Below are 14,780 nucleotides of genomic sequence, written 5' to 3'. Positions count from 1 at the left end.
GAGTGTGGGTGTTTCACAATATGCACGTGTACTCATGTGTTCCGAGTACGCAAATAGGAGCACGGAGCAGTCGGAGTATGAGCACAGAGGGCAGTTCTCCGATGCGTACTTTGTTCCTACACGTTTTGAAGCATGCGTCAATGCAAGCTTCAACTGAAATATTCCCAAGATCGTTGATGTAAGATGACGAGAGAGAGAGAGAGCGAGAGAGGTGTGTCACTGTCCCCCCAGGTTTAGTTTGGGCGTGAGCAGAGTCTTGTGTTCAATTATAACAACATTCCTCAGTCAGTTTACCCAGCAGGAGAGACTGCTGTTCGCAAGCTGTAAAGCCTCCCATAAAACCACTCTGCTTAACATGTTAACTGCACATGCTTCAATAACATGCAGTACGCACTGCCAAACGACCATATGATGTTAGCTTCGCCGATGCCTGACAGTGATGTTGAAGATCAGACCGAATGGAGCTCTTCTCACAAACAACAGAGGCGGGAAGAGAAGAAGTTGCTTCAGACCTTTAGGGGAGTGGCTTTCCCAATGTTTCATGAACGATTCATGAAATTGACGATTCGTGTAAATAGAATGGACTGGTGCCTTTTTTTTAAAGCACATCTGTGGGCCGGAGACTTTCCTGTCAGACTGTCAAACAGCAGGGCATTGAGTGATCTGGCCTTTGTAAAGTTATCGGCTGGCTAACAGTACAGGCAAAACACCCAGACTCACACACGTGTGTGTGTGTGTGTGTGTGTGTGTGTGTGTGTGTGTGTGTGCGCGCACAGCCACTATACACACTACGGCCCTTCACACACTACAGCTCCCGACCACTCCAACCCTCCACTGGGCCGAGCCTGGGCTGAGGCAGGCGTGGGCCAGCAGCCATGTTACGGTCGGGGTCCTCTCCTCTCATTGCTGGCCAAGCCACATCTTCAGACACTGTTTTCATCAGGCTGTCAAAAGTGAAACCTCAGCAGCAGTGGTCTGCGCTCAGTAGCGTAAAGCAGAACAGGGTAGGGTGAGAGTACAGTGAGTCAAGTAGATAAAAGACACCATGAGTCTTTATATTGTACTGTAAATACCCTGATCCCTGTCTAAGGAAAGAAGGGCTTACTCTCAGCATCACTGGGAGAAAAAAATGACTTACTCTCTCTCTCCCTCCATCAGGATGGCCTTCCAGGGTAGTAATGAGGATGAGGAGGAGGCTGCAAGGGAGCGTAGACGCAGGGCACGTCAGGAGAGGATGAGAGGGATGGGAGGCGAGGAGCCCAGTGACAGCGTGGTGATGACCAACAGCCACAGGTAAGACCTGAAGACGTGTGTTAGCTCCCAAACATAATGCCTAGGCTTTAGCTCAGGGGCTAACAGTATTGTGGTGGGCAGGAGATTGTGGTTTGAACCCAGTTTCCCCTTTAATAATGGATGTGTGTGTAACGAGGTTCTTATAGTAAAGTGAAACAAAAACTAGTTATCAAAAAACAATTTAGTGAACTGAAATAAAATAATTAACAAATATGTTTGAAAAACTATACTGAATAACTGAAACGATCATCTTCGACTTCAAAACTAATTAAATAGAATAACCATCACGAATTATGTTCAGTTTTAGTTTTTTGGCAAGATGGCTTTGCCAAGAGCAGCACAGCAGATATTTGGAAGGTTTGAGTGGTAAGGCTAAATCAACCTTACAGCAGACGAAAGGCGAGGAGTGAAGTCGGGGGAGATGCATCTGCGACAGCCGAAAGTCAGACACCAATGTGGTTTTCCAACAGCGAGGCGAAAAGGTTTTCTTTACAATGTCGAAATCAACATGTATCTAACCCCCATGTCACACACCAAACAGAAAATATCCCAATGTAATATTATGTTGTTACACTTTGTACAGTCAATGATGGAGAGAGAACCTCAAATATCACATTTATTTGTATATATCCACTGTACACATAAACCACGGACAATTGGTTCCTGTTTCAGTCATGTTCGCGCGGGTCAAACAAAAACACACTAATGATTGGTTGACAATACAGCCTCCCACAATGCAGACGATGGCTGCAGGATGAAGTCGGTGAGGAGCAACTGCAGAAACGTCATCACTGTTGGATCATTTTGTTGATGTATTTTAATATTTTTTTTGTATTTTATTATCCCCAGTTTTTTTTTTGATCTAGTCTCATCGCTGCAACTCCCCAACGGGCTCGGGAGAGGCGAAGGTGGAGTCATGCATCCACCGAAACATGACCCGCATTCCTTAACACCCACCAGCTTAACCCAGAAGCCAGCCGCACCAATGTGTCTGAGGAAACACCATTCAGGCACCCAGGCGGCCACAATGAGTCTTTAAAGCGCGATGAGCCAAGTGAAGTCCCACCGGCAAAACCCTCACGATGCTGGGCCAATTGTGCGCCGTCCTATGGGACTCCCGGCCAACGCCCGTTGTGGCACAGCCTGGGAAATGAACCTGGGTCTCTAGCACTGCATGGGATGTAGTGCCTTATGCCGCTGCGCCACTTCGGAGGCTCTAAGTTGGACCATTTTTATCCCCAGAATGCAACACGCTTTGACAAAAGTGATCTGCTGGAACGCGTCATTTGAGACGAGCACGATGCAAGACGATGCTCTCACACAGAGTATCTGCGAATGTGCACGGATGCGCTGCACACTGCTACAGCGTGGGAGCTACGGGACCACAACTGGTTCCTGGTTGTTGTTGTGGGAATTGATCCACTACTACTGTTTTCTTTGTGCATCTACAGTTGAAGTCAGAAGTTTTACACACACCTTAGTCAAATACATTTATACTCTGTTTCCAGACATTTAATCCCTGTAAAAATGTCCCTGTCTTAGGTCAGTTAGGATCACCACTTTATTTGAAGAATGTGAAATATAAGAATAATAGTAGGGAGAATGATTTACTTCAGCTTTTATACCTTTCATCACATTCCCAGTGGGTCAGAAGTTTACATACACTCAATTAGTATTTGGTAGCATTACCTTTTAAATTGTTTTACTTGGGTCAAGTGTTTCGGGTAGCCTTCCACAAGCTTCCCACAATAAATTGGGTGAATTTTGGCCCATTCCTCCTGACAGAGCTGGTGTCACTGAGTCAGGTTTGTAGGCCTCGTTTTCAGTTCTGCCCACACATTTTCTATCGGATTGAAGTCAGGGCTTTGTGATGTCCACTCTAATACCATAACTTTGTTGTCCTTAAGCCATTTTGCCAAAACTGGAAGTATGCTTGGGGTCATTGTCCATTTTTGGAAGACCCATTTGCGACCAAGCTTTAACTTCCTGACTGGTGTCTTGAGATGTGGATATATTGAAGCAACATCATTTTCCTACTGATGATGCCATCTATTTTGTGAAGTGTACCAGTCCCTTCTGCAGCTAAGCACCTCCACAACATGATGCTGCCCCCGTGCTTCACGGTTAGGATGGTGTTCTTTGGCTTGCTTTTTCCTTCAAACATAACGATTGTCATTATGGCCAAACAGTTCTATTTTTGTTTCATCAGACCAGAGGACATTTCTCCCAAAATTACGATCTTTGTCCCCATGTGCAGTTGCAAACTGTAGTCTGGCTCTTTTATATTGGGTTTGGAGCAGTGGCTTCTTCCTTTCTGAGCGGCTTTTCAGGTTATGTCGATATAGGACTCGTTTTACTGTGGATGTAGATACTTTTGTACCGGTTTCCTCCAGCATCTTCACAAGGTCCTTTGATGTTGTTCTGGGATTGATTTGCACTTTTCGCACCAAAGTACGTTCATCTCTAGGAGACCGAACGCGTCTCCTTCCTGAGCAGTATGACGGCTGCGTGGTCCCATGATGTTTATACTTGCGTACTATTGTTTGTACAGATGAACGTGGTACCTTCAGGTGTTTGGAAATTGCTCCCAAGGATGAACCAGACTTATGGAAGTCTACGGTTTTTTTCTGAGGTCTTGGCTGATTTCTTTTGATTTTGCCATGATGTCAAGCAAAGAGGCACTGAGTTTGAAGGTAGGCCTTTAAATACATCCTCCAATTGACTCAAAATATGTCAATTCGTCTAGCTTCTAAAGCCATGACATAATTTTCTGGAATTTTCCAAACTGTTTAAAGGCACAGTCAACTTGGTGTATGTAAACTTCTGACCCACTGGAATTGTGATACAGTGAAATAATCTGTCTGTAAACAATGGTTGGAAAAATTACTTGTGTCATGCACAAAGTAGATGTCCTAACCGACTTGCCAAATCTATAGTTTGTTAACAAGAAATTTGTGAAGTGGTTGACAAATCAGTTTTAATGACTCCAACCTAAGTATGTAAACTTCTAACTTCAACTAAGTCATACCTTTAGTCTACCTTTAAACCTAACCCATGACCTGACCCTTCACCTTATGCATAAGTGACATCCCAAAACACACACACTAAACACGTAAATGGCTCCCAGCCTCCCACAAATAGGCTTTCTTCTGTCCCTTAAACTGAAACAGAAAATAAATGATGTAAAAATGTTTTTAGCAAACTTGAACCAGATAAACATCTTAAATCTATTAGAAATAAAAACGAATAGGAAATAACAAAACTATAACAACCTTGGTGTGCAACCCTGATCTCATCCGCTGTTGGAATGCAGCTTCCTCCTCCCTGGAGGAAGTTTCCTGTCCAGGTTTCCTGTCAGCTGTCCTTTCCTATCCTCTTCTGTTTGTGTTTTTGTACAGTATACTCTCTCAATAGAATAGATGCACGGTGGGTTGCTGTCATACTGTCGGCTAGTAGCCTTTCTATAGCGTTGAATACGTCTTACAGTAGAGAAACCCAGACATCGTAGACTTCCATCATTTAGACAGAGGCCCTCTTCTTTTGTCTACCAATCAGTCATAAATAGCTCACCCTACTGTCCGCCCCCATACCATGTCCAGTCGAGGTCCGTGCAGCTGTCGACACTGGAAGTAGTGGGCTGCTCTGACATCCACCAGTACAGATGCACTGTTGTAGTGGAGAATGGTTTCTCTCTGTGAGGTCACAGCCATATCCTGTGGGTATTGAACAAGTCAGGGATTGTCTCGACCTGTGATCAGACGTAACCCGGCCCGTTGTTGGTTGTGTTGGGTTCTGTGCTAACATCTGCCAAACGGTGTTGTCAGCCTGTGTTCAACTCTGTGGGTATGTGTGAGGTGGTTGGAGGGTTGGATGCAGACCAACGTACTGTGTTGTATGGATATCCTGTCAGCTTGCTATGAGGCTCGGCAAAGGAGGTAGCTAGTCGCTAGGAGAAAAAAGCAGCCATGAACTTTCGTGTAGGTCTAAGTTACGCTGTTGGACCTAACATGTGGATAAAAGAACAACCTGCAGCTAGGAAGCCAGAAGACTCAGTGAGGTAAATTGATTAGACGTGTCAACTGGAAATGGAGCTGAAATGCTATTTCCCCTGTTGTTGATGTCCATATGAGCCTCTTAGAAATCCATATTGACTGTGTCGTGGTGCCCTGATCCTGGGGATTGTTCAGCAGAGAGTGGTAGTTTAACTTCAGAAGCAGTGACCACATAGCGAATTCAGTGGTTTACTGTTTTTGTCCCTCAGTGTGATATTGATTGAATGTGTAACTGACTGTGACATTCTCTCTCTCTCTCTTTTTTTTTCGCTCTCTCTTTTTATCGCTCTCTCAGTGTGACCGAGACTGTGTCGGTGTCCTCCTCCTCTGTGACCTCCTCGGGTGGAGGAGACGATGATGAGCAGGCCCTGCTGGAGCGCATGGCCAAACGAGAGGAGCGCAGGCAGAAAAGGATGATGGAAGCTCTGGAGCGAGAGAAGGATCAGAACCCCGGCAATGCCAGTAACCACGGCAGCGGGGAGAATAGTGTGGATGAGAGGTCCGTCGGCCGCAGGGGCCGTTACCAAGACAACGAAGAAGAGGTGGAAGAGCGGAACTGCCGAAAGAAGGAGGAGGAGGAGGAGGGGAAGGCTGCTCCGGAGGAGGAAGAGGCTGAGCAGGGAGAGGAAGAAGAAGAGGAGGAAGAGGTGGTGGAGGAGAAACCAAGACGATCCTATATGAGAGAACAGGTCAGTCTATTCTTATTTTATACTTTTCTGTCCATTTTCACTTCATTTTCCGTCAGCATGTTTTCATTCATAAAATGTACCTTATTTATCCATAGGAATCCATTGACGAGAAAACTAGAAACGAGGTATGACCATGGATATATTGATTGGAATGGTGGCTGGAGTTTGCTGATCGTTTATCTGATTTTGATAAAAACGTGACACTCCCATTCCTTCTCATAGGAAGATACAGGAGAACAAGCGGTGGTTTTAAATGAGGTTAAGGAATCAGTCAACTCAGAGGCAGAGGTTGAAGAAGAGGCTGAATTAAGTGATAAGGTAGAGGAACCAGATCAGTTAGAGGTAGAGGGCACGACAGTGACACCGAACAATGAGACTGAGGAAGACTGTGACATACCAACAATCCAAAACGGCTTGGATGTGGTAAGACCTTAACATAGAGGTGTGAAACAGGAGCATGAAAATCTCTGGATAACTCAAATGTCTCCGAAATAATAGTCTAGCTGATCCGAAATCTGATCAGAAATCATACTGTATCATAACTCTAAAGACAACTCCTCATGCCTTTGTCAATGGAGCAGAGTAGAGGTGTAGCCTAAATGAATGTTTCCCAGACATTGAAGTTCTCTAGACGCTAAATGTGGTCACAGTGTGGTTTTGCATCCACGGTGACAGAGCTGCACCTTATAAGGTGTGGTTGTGGTCACCAGTCGTGTGATTATCTTTAATATAGTTTAATGCCATGCCATCCACTGAGTGGTCACAATACGGTCACTGTGTATTCAGCTGCATGTTTGCCTCTGTGGGGAAGAGGTTGTGTGTGAAACCCGGGTTTTGCATCTGTTGTCATGTCGACTCACTTTCCGCAACCCCCGGTTTTGCTCTCGGGTGTTGTGTCCCAAATGACACCCTATTCCCTACATAGTGCACTACTCTGAAGACTTGGGCCAAAAGTAGTCCAGTGGAGGACAGGGTGTCATTTTGGACAAAGCCAGGGTCACAGAGTGGAGTCACTGGTCCTGGTTGGAATGGTGTGATGTCACATAGAAGCACACAACCACAGACACGAGCATTCCTTCATTCCCAGAGTTCAGTGTGCTCAGGGTGTGTTCTGTGCCTGCAGGTGAATGAAAAGCAGAATGGAGGTCTGCACGAGGAGACTCCTCCAAAACACAAAAAAACAGAAAGGACCCTGAGGTAGGAGCCAGAGACATACGTGCTCTAATGGTTTAATGCTACACGCAACACATGCACGCATGCGTACACACACGTACAAACACACATGCACTCTGTGGTCTTCGCTTTACATTGGTCATGATTCAAAATATGGGGGAGGAGAGAGGTGGGAGAGTCTTGCCCAAGGTGTCTGTAAGGTAATTGAAAGGCATATTTATCCCAGCGCACACAAACACACTGTTGCTTAGCATGGTTTGTTTCTAGAGCAGAGCTGCTGTGTTTGACATGGGTCATGTAATCCTAGCTCCCCAGGGGGAAGCACTGGAGTGAAACCTTAGACACACTGTTACCTTAGACAGCGCCAGGCTGAGTCTTAGTGTGTGTGTACGTGTTCATTTGTGTGCTTGTGCGTGTGGGCTGTCTTTCTACCTGTGTGACGACATTAACCTCTCCTCTTGTGCGTGACCCGCAGCCGCGGCAGCGTGCGCTCCCCGGAGGCGGGGGCGGAGGAGGAGCAGGACGACGCGGCGAACCTGGAGGCGGAGCGTAAGCTGGAGGAGCTGAAACGGCGCCGTGGCGATGCGGAGAGCGAGGAGTTCGAGAGGATGAGACGGAAGCAGCAGGAGGCTGAGCAGGAGCTGGAGGAGCTGAAGAAGAAGAGGGAGGAGAGGAGGAAGATCATAGAAGAGGAGGAGAGACAGAAGAAACAGGAGGAGGCCGAGAAGAAGGACAGAGAGGAGGTGGGGTTTGAAGTGGACAAGGGGAGTGTCTCTTTAGCAGTGATGTCACTCTCTCTCTCTCTCCCTCTCTGCCGCTCTCCTTCACTGTTCTGCTCTCTCTCTGTCTGTCTCCGTCTCTCCCTCCCCTCATCTCAAGACTGTTCCGTTGATGTAGTCATACCACCTGTTGAAGATAACAAGCTATATGTCATATTCCTGCCTGCTTCACCATGACATGATCTTATTATACTGCATCGTTATCGGCGCACCCCTATTTGAATCCCAATAATAATTCATTTATAGGCCATCATTCTTCTTCCCCTGCTATATGACCTCACCCTAACATATCTAAGCTATGATAGTCAGTCCATAATTTGCCTGTTCACACTTGCGCTTGACACTGCACCATTCACTGTCCAATTACCTAGTCTACTGTGCTGTACTGTCTTATCCCGACAGGTTTCTCTGGTTCCATCTCAAATGGCGCCGTATCCCTATAAAGTGGACTAATTTCGATCAGGGCTCTGCGGATACGGCTCTGGTCAAAAGTAGTTCACTTTATAGGGAATAGGATGCCGTTTCAGACACGTTCTTCTGTCATTTCCAGACAGGTCTCAGGTCTGTGCTTGGCTTTGACCAATGGGGTTGTCTCATGTTGTGGTGTATGAGAGACTGTTTGGTGTCAGGGCGGGAGAAGACTGGATATAGTTGGACATCAAATATAAATAGTGTTTGCACTGTACAGTACCAATAAGAAACAGACTGTATTACAGTAACGAACTGTAAAGAGGTATTTTCACTAGAGGAGTGGTGCTTTGATCTATAGACTAGGCCAAAGTTCAATTTAGAGGAAGATACCCGCGCTTAGTTATCGTTTGCGTGCGTACATTCCTGGTTGTGCGTGTGTGACCGTTTGAATAACTGAGCGTTCTGCTGTGTTCCGCATCTCCCAGGAGGAGAAGAGGAGGATGAAGGAGGAGATTGAGAGGAGGAGGGCGGAGGCGGCCGAGAAGAGACAGCAGATGGGGTTGGAGACTGTCGACGGAGAGGCCAAACCCTTCAAATGCTTCAGCCCCAGAGGATCCTCCCTCAAGGTCAGTCAACAACTTCTGACCTTTGACCTCTCAGTCACCTCCCTCTGTGTTGTCTGTCTATGACCATGTTCGAATACTGTCACATAGATTTAACCCTGTCATCAATCTAGCAAGTACACTGCAGGGATCCTTAAAGCTACTCAAGTTGTAACAGTTGGCTCCCATATAATAGCTTGTACTTCTTAGTCTTTTTGGTGGCATAATCTCTACCTTATCTTACTTCACCTCATTCTAGGTAACAGGACAGTTTTACTGGGAACATTACTACGTCATTGTTGTTGACAATAAGTGTCTCTGTTCTGTTGTCTTGCTACTGCGTACAAGGCATGGAAACTGGAAACGCCACCACTTATCACCATAAAGATAATATTTGTCATGGAGTAGTGTGTTTAATCAACTTATGTGAATAAACGCTCCAGTGTTGTGGAAATAAACTCCCATGCAGTGAATGTCCTTGGGGTTTTCACTATTCTGCCAATGGAGAAAATCTAATTACTACAAGTTTAGCAAATACCCATCTCACAGGCTGGACTCACTGAAACCTGCCCTGAAATAGTCTTACTTTGTGTTTTATTGTTTTTAAAAATAATTTTTGAGGTAATAATCTATTTCCATTTGTTGTCGTTTGTGGTCTGGTCTGTTGGTGAATGTTAACATCCTTCCATTCCTCTCCACAGCTTTACTTTGTCATCATGTTCACTGTAGGTACAGCTGATGGTAGAAGTTGCCCATAGGTTACAGATCTAGGATCAGATTACCCTTCCCCATATCTAAACCTGAACCATTAGGAGGGAGGAACGTAAAACCAGACCCTAGATCAGTGTCTATGGGCAACGTTGTTCTATTCATAGCTAATGTGTGTGTGATGCATTGTTGTGAGGTTATACTCATTCCAGTGTCTGTTAACATTATTGTTTTACAGTGGATTGAGTTGTGTACCTTTTTTTGTTTGATTCAGACTTACACACTCGTCATTTTAATAGTAGTTTGATTTATTTTAATTGATTCCTCCAGTGTGCTGTTCCTGTAGTTCAAGTCACCATACCGTAGTTGTGACAACATTTCCTGTAGTTCCAGTGTAACGAAGACACAGGAGGACATACTCCGATCCTCTTGTACTATTCCAGAGTAGTGACGTTAGGATGCAACGTTCCAGACGTATTCCGAAGTAGTGACGTTAGGATGCAACGTTCCAGACGTATTCCGGAGTAGTGATGCTAGGATGCAACGTTCCAGACGTATTCCAGAGTAGTGATGCTAGGATGCAACGTTCCAGAAGTATTCCAGAGTAGTGATGCTAGGATGCAACGTTCCAGACGTATTCCGGAGTAGTGACGTTAGGATGCAACGTTCCAGACGTATTCCGGAGTAGTGACGTTAGGATGTTCCAGACGACGTAGTGACGTTAGGATGCGACGTTCCAGACGTATTCCAGAGTAGTGATGCTAGGATGCAACATTCCAGAAGTATTCCAGAGTAGTGACGTTAGGATGCAACATTCCAGAAGTATTCCAGAGTAGTGACGTTAGAATGCAACGTTCCAGACGTATTCCAGAGTAGTGGCGTTAGGATGCAACGTTCCAGATGTATTCCAGAGTAGTGATGCTAGGATGCAACATTCCAGAAGTATTCCAGAGTAGTGACGTTAGGATGCAACATTCCAGAAGTATTCCAGAGTAGTGGCGTTAGGATGCAACGTTCCAGACGTATTCCAGAGTAGTGACGTTAGGATGCAACGTTCCAGACGTATTCCAGAGTAGTGACGTTAGGATGCAACGTTCCAGACGTATTCCAGAGTAGTGACGTTAGGATGCAACGTTCCAGGCGTATTCCAGAGTAGTGACGTTAGGATGCAACGTTCCAGAAGTATTCCAGAGTAGTGACGTTAGGATGCAACGTTCCAGAAGTATTCCAGAGTAGTGACGTTAGGATGCAACGTTCCAGAAGTATTCCAGAGTAGTGACGTTAGGATGCAACGTTCCAGAAGTATTCCAGAGTAGTGACGTTAGGATGCAACGTTCCAGAAGTATTCCAGAGTAGTGACGTTAGGATGCAACGTTCCAGAAGTATTCCAGAGTAGTGACGTTAGGATGCAACGTTCCAGAAGTACGTTCAGAAGTATTTCAGAGTAGTGACGTTAGGATGCAACGTTCCAGAAGTATTCCAGAGTAGTGACGTTAGGATGCAACGTTCCAGAAGTATTCCAGAGTAGTGACGTTAGGATGCAACGTTCCAGAAGTATTCCAGAGTAGTGACGTTAGGATGCAACGTTCCAGAAGTATTCCAGAGTAGTGACGTTAGGATGCAACGTTCCAGAAGTATTCCAGAGTAGTAATGCTAGGATGCAACGTTCCAGATGTATTCCAGAGTAGTGGCGTTAGGATGCAACGTTCCAGATGTATTCCAGAGTAGTGGCGTTAGAATGCAACGTTCCAGATGTATTCCAGAGTAGTGGCGTTAGGATGCAACGTTCCAGAAGTATTCCAGAGTAGTGGCGTTAGGATGCAACGTTCCAGAAGTATTCCAGAGTAGTGACGTTAGGATGCAACGTTCCAGAAGTATTCCAGAGTAGTGATGCTAGGATGCAACGTTCCAGGCGTATTCCAGAGTAGTGATGCTAGGATGCAAAGTTCCAGATGTATCGTCAACACAGAAGCTGCAAATCGTCAACACAGTTGGCTAGATAAAGAGGGCTGCGCCCTTCAAGAACGTCAGACTCGGAGGATGCAGGAAACCGATTAGTTTAATAGGATTAGTGTACCCGCACTGGAATGGGAGCTCTTTAAAATGTGCTGCTTCAGCCTGAGAATGGGGTATTTCCTGTCGAGAGGAGTATTGTAGCAACACCCACATTCGGTAGCAGAGCTGAGCTAGAGACCAAGCAGGGTCCTTTTTTATTTCATTTTTTAGAGGGAGCAGGGATGGATGGTTGTTTTTTTTTCTTTTCAGGAACGCTCCATCCCCCCCCTCTCAGCCCTGTTGTCGTATATCATAAACAGCAGTCGGAGCGAAGTTCCCACAGCGCAGGGTCTGAAAAAGGCCTATGCTGCTCTGCTCTATGCTTTTCCTGGCTGGGTGACAGTAGCTGTAGCTAGTGCTGTGGAGAACAGAACAGTCAGTCACATTGTGTCTCGCTGGGCTAGGAAAAGCCCAGTCTAAACAGGGATGTAATGGGTCTGGTAAAAAAAAAGAGAAAGGTAGAACAGGAGAAAGGAAGAGAAGGAGGGTGCTGCTGTGTTTGGATGGTGTGTGTGATTACTGTGTGTATTTGGGAGTTGTGTGTGTTTGTGTGTGTGTGTGTGGCTACTGCCTAATAAATGGTTGATGCATAATTCACTGATCTGTCTACAGATTGGTGAAAGGGCAGAGTTTCTGAACAAGTCGGCACAGAAAAGGTGAACAGTCATTTCCATTTATTGTTTGAATCACAACCGGTGCTTTCAGTGTGAAGTCTTACAGTTCAGTAATAAAATGACCCTTTAGCTAATTCTGTTGTTGTATGTTCTGAGCAGCACGGTGAAGACGTCTCACTCTCCTGTCGTCTCTAAGATTGACAACAGACTGGAGCAGTACACCTCTGTTGCGCAGGTCAGAGGTTACGCATCAACACAAATCACCTGACTAGACCTACTGTTACCAATGAGCCCTATGAGAACAATGTGAGAAACATGTTGGAAAGACATCTTGTGTTGACTGGGACTGTATAACTGTTACCATTGCTGATTATCATATCTAGCACATCGAGTCTATGTCAATACTGCTCTGAATCTAAAAGCTACAGTACATGCATTAGATAATGCTAATGATACTATACTACAATAGGCTTTATTTATAAGCCTACTCTGTATGGCTCCTTTCTCCAGCCCATTTTAAACATTTTAAACACGAGTACCAGATATGAAAATGCAAAATGAGACATTTCTCTTCTCTCCTTTGCCGACATGGATCATTCCCCACTCTGAATCCAGCACTAACACAGTTTCCCATTCCCTTTTCTCTCTCTCTCTCTCTCTCTCTCTCTCGCTCTCTCGCTCTGTGTATATGTATACACACAGAACAAGGATATGCGGTCCCCACGCTCCGGTGCCGTGGACCTGCCAATGGTGACAGATGGGATACGTAACATCAAGACCATGTGGGAGAAAGGCAACGTGTTCAACTCGCCCGGGGGCGGCGGGGGCACGTACAAGGTGGGGACCGGATTAACAACGGGGACTCTGGAACTCCGTTTGGGAGCGGTTTGGGAGGAAGTCAGGACCGGGGAGGGGAGGGGGCTGAGAGAGAGGAAGGGGCTCGTTTCACTGCCACTTCCTGTTCATCCCCGATGACGAGCTGCCCAGGGCGTTCTGCTGAAGTTGAACTTTGTCCGTGTCTGTTCCCCCTCTCCACACAGGAAGCAGCTGGGATGAAGATAGGTGTGGCGGGCCGCATCAACGACTGGCTGAATAAAACCCCCGAGAGCAAAACGCCGGGAGGAAGGCCCGCGGTAGGTTGTCTCCACGGCAACCACAGTGCTTTTGTCCTCTTTGCACTTCTTCATCTAATCCTTTATTGAGATGAACTACGTCTTTTTCAAGGGAGACAGCGAACAGACACTCATTATGAAACATACTATATGTGCGGCCCCCAACTCTGTGTTGCTCCTGCACTTCGGCTGTAGTATAAGCGAGTATTCATCAGACCAGACTCAATATTAGGAAGGTGTCCTTAATGTTTTATACAGCATTTACTAATAGTTTTGAGAAGCTCTGTTAGCTACCATGTATTTTTTTGTATATGTTTTAATAATTGCCTGCAAATAATGGTTGTAAGCAGTAGTCAGATGATGTGCCGTGTTGGGAGAAAATAGTCCAGCGTCACCCAGGGAATTTGAAATACAAATCATAGCAAAGTGGATGAGCTGTTGAGTTATAACCATGAAGTCATGAAGGGAAAAAAACACACAGCACTTAACAGCAGTCATTTATTTGTGTTGTAAAAGCACATATCACATATTGTCAGAGTACGTATTAGTTTTAATATGAAATGTGGCACGGTTCCTACCATGGATCACATGCAGGTTATCAGAAGGACTTAGAGATTGCTGGGCTGTGTGGATGCATTCCAACATACCAGTGATTCATCTCAAATGGCACCCTATTCCCTACGTAGTGCACTACTTTTGACCAGGGCCCATATTCAGCATTTATCCCATTATTTTACCCAAAAGACTCAGGCTTTTCAGTTTCTATCTACGCGGGCCCGGCACCCGTGTCTCACTGAGTCATGGCTATGGTGAACCTGCTTTAATTAAAAGCAACAGTCTTGAATGATGCAACGGTCGTTGATTCTGCTCGCCACAAGTCTTTAGGCGGCAGGTAGCCTCATGGTCAAGAGTGTTGGGCCACTCACCAAAATGTCACTGGTCTGAATCCCTGAGCTGACTAGGTGAAAAATCTGTTGATGTTCCCTTGAACAGGGAACTTGACCCTAATTGCTCCTGTAAGTCGCTCTGGATAAGAGTGTCTGCTAAATGACTCAAATGTAGTGTCACACTGATGATAACTCAAGACCTGACATTAACATAAAACACTGGCGCCCCGCTGGTGTGGGGGTAAGTCTCAATGGAAAAGCGCTTGTAGAGTACTCCATAATGCTCTGATCAAAAATAGTGCATGGAATAAGGGTGCCGTTTTGAATGCACTCCAGTCCCTTAATCACTGTGGTCCCACTCCTGGACTATATTTCAACTTCAGACGGTGCTTATTTTAAGACGTT

The 14,780-nt window shown here is 45.6% G+C and overlaps 2 protein-coding genes across 12 annotated transcripts in view; both read left to right on the top strand.

Moving 5' to 3' along the window:
• The window catches only part of LOC115106942 (troponin T, cardiac muscle-like), a 309,390-nt gene that overhangs the window by 274,258 nt on the left and 20,352 nt on the right, over window positions 1-14,780 (top strand). The window lies entirely within an intron of this gene.
• Window positions 1-14,780, top strand: part of LOC115106941 (non-muscle caldesmon-like) — a 54,319-nt gene that overhangs the window by 31,885 nt on the left and 7,654 nt on the right. For 6 of the 10 annotated variants that reach the window (XR_010460722.1, XR_010460723.1, XM_065008168.1 and 3 more), the window contains 11 exons: window positions 1,159-1,293; window positions 5,641-6,034; window positions 6,130-6,159; window positions 6,257-6,457; window positions 7,158-7,231; window positions 7,683-7,950; window positions 8,883-9,023; window positions 12,375-12,418; window positions 12,536-12,611; window positions 13,079-13,213; window positions 13,417-13,509. Coding sequence is in view for 8 of the 10 variants with exons in the window: in XM_065008168.1 (XP_064864240.1) it covers window positions 1,159-1,293; window positions 5,641-6,034; window positions 6,130-6,159; window positions 6,257-6,457; window positions 7,158-7,231; window positions 7,683-7,950; window positions 8,883-9,023; window positions 12,375-12,418; window positions 12,536-12,611; window positions 13,079-13,213; window positions 13,417-13,509 (1,591 nt within the window). In the remaining 2 variants the exon portion in view is untranslated. The remainder of the gene's footprint in view (window positions 1-1,158; window positions 1,294-5,640; window positions 6,035-6,129; window positions 6,160-6,256; window positions 6,458-7,157; window positions 7,232-7,682; window positions 7,951-8,882; window positions 9,024-12,374; window positions 12,419-12,535; window positions 12,612-13,078; window positions 13,214-13,416; window positions 13,510-14,780) is intronic. The other 4 variants (XM_065008170.1, XM_065008173.1, XM_065008171.1 and 1 more) reach the window with 4 other exon arrangements.

The sequence above is a fragment of the Oncorhynchus nerka genome, linkage group LG23, assembly GCF_034236695.1.
Source record: "Oncorhynchus nerka isolate Pitt River linkage group LG23, Oner_Uvic_2.0, whole genome shotgun sequence".
Classification (NCBI taxonomy): Eukaryota; Metazoa; Chordata; class Actinopteri; order Salmoniformes; family Salmonidae; genus Oncorhynchus; species Oncorhynchus nerka.
The sequence above is the reverse complement of the archived record's forward strand: the minus strand, read 5'-3'. Positions and strand labels throughout refer to the sequence as shown.